Source organism: Anopheles aquasalis, chromosome Y, assembly GCF_943734665.1.
Source record: "Anopheles aquasalis chromosome Y, idAnoAquaMG_Q_19, whole genome shotgun sequence".
Lineage (NCBI taxonomy): Eukaryota > Metazoa > Arthropoda > Insecta > Diptera > Culicidae > Anopheles > Anopheles aquasalis.
In genome coordinates, this window is record NC_064879.1 from 3,319,586 (window position 1) to 3,320,543 (window position 958).

General features: G+C 46.1%; 1 protein-coding gene across 1 annotated transcript in view; it reads left to right on the forward strand.

Moving 5' to 3' along the window:
• The first annotated feature begins 533 nt into the window (after positions 1-533).
• Positions 534-958, forward strand: part of LOC126579726 (uncharacterized) — a 2,389-nt gene continuing 1,964 nt past the window's right edge. The window contains exon 1 of the mRNA XM_050243274.1: positions 534-958. This exon is cut by the window's right edge and continues 940 nt beyond it. Coding sequence (XP_050099231.1) covers positions 534-958 — 425 coding nt within the window.

Genomic DNA, 958 nt, shown 5'->3' on the forward strand with positions numbered 1-958 from the left:
TATTTATTAAATATTTTTATTTATATTTGAATCATTATATAAATAATATATATTTACATATATATATATATAAATATTTATATTATTTATTATTTATATAAATAAAAATATTTAAGATATAATAATATATTTATATATATATATATATATATGTGTGTATATATATTGTGTATTCCTTGTTGACTTTCCTTTTGCGCAAGGACGCGCTTTTTCGAGCTCCCGACGCGAAACGGATCGTGATTAGGTGGAGAGTGCGGTTGGTTGCCAAAATTGGCTGGCGAGTGGATTGGTGCTGTAGGAGGAGCCTCGCGTTACAGTGGCTGTGTTTCGCGGCGCTTAAGTGGCGGAAAAAAGACGGTGAAAGTTTGAAAAAAGTCGCGGCAGGACGCCAACGGCTTTGTTTACAAATCGCTATCGGCGTAGTGGTGCGCGCGAGCGTTATCAGTGACGCCTGTGATAACTCGACGGTGCGAGAGTGTGTGTGGGGCCTTGGCGAGTTCCCCAATAAGCCAGCTCGATAAATCAGATCGGCAATGAGCGAAGAGGCGGAAAAAACGCCATCGGTGGCTCCGGTGTTTAAACGAAGCACGCTGATCGAGCGATCGCCGGTGAAGCAGAGGCTCGTCGACGACATGCTGCGGGACGTTTTCTTGTCCGCTGATATGGTCATCGACCTAGTGAAGGACAGGAAATCCGGACTCGGTCTGGAGGTCAGAGACAGGATGTCAGAGATGATGCAAAAGCTTCGGGCTGTGCAGGTCGCCATCCGAAGAATGGCCAACGGCGATAGAAGGCCGGTGTTAGGCAGCAAATTGGGAAACGCTGTACATGCAGCGTGCCAGACAGAGGAGGTGGAGAGCAAGGAGGCGTGTGTGCAAGTGGAATTCGACAGTCGGCACGTTGCGAACGTAAAGGCTGTACATGAAGCTTGCCAGACAGAGAAGGTCGCGAGCAAGGA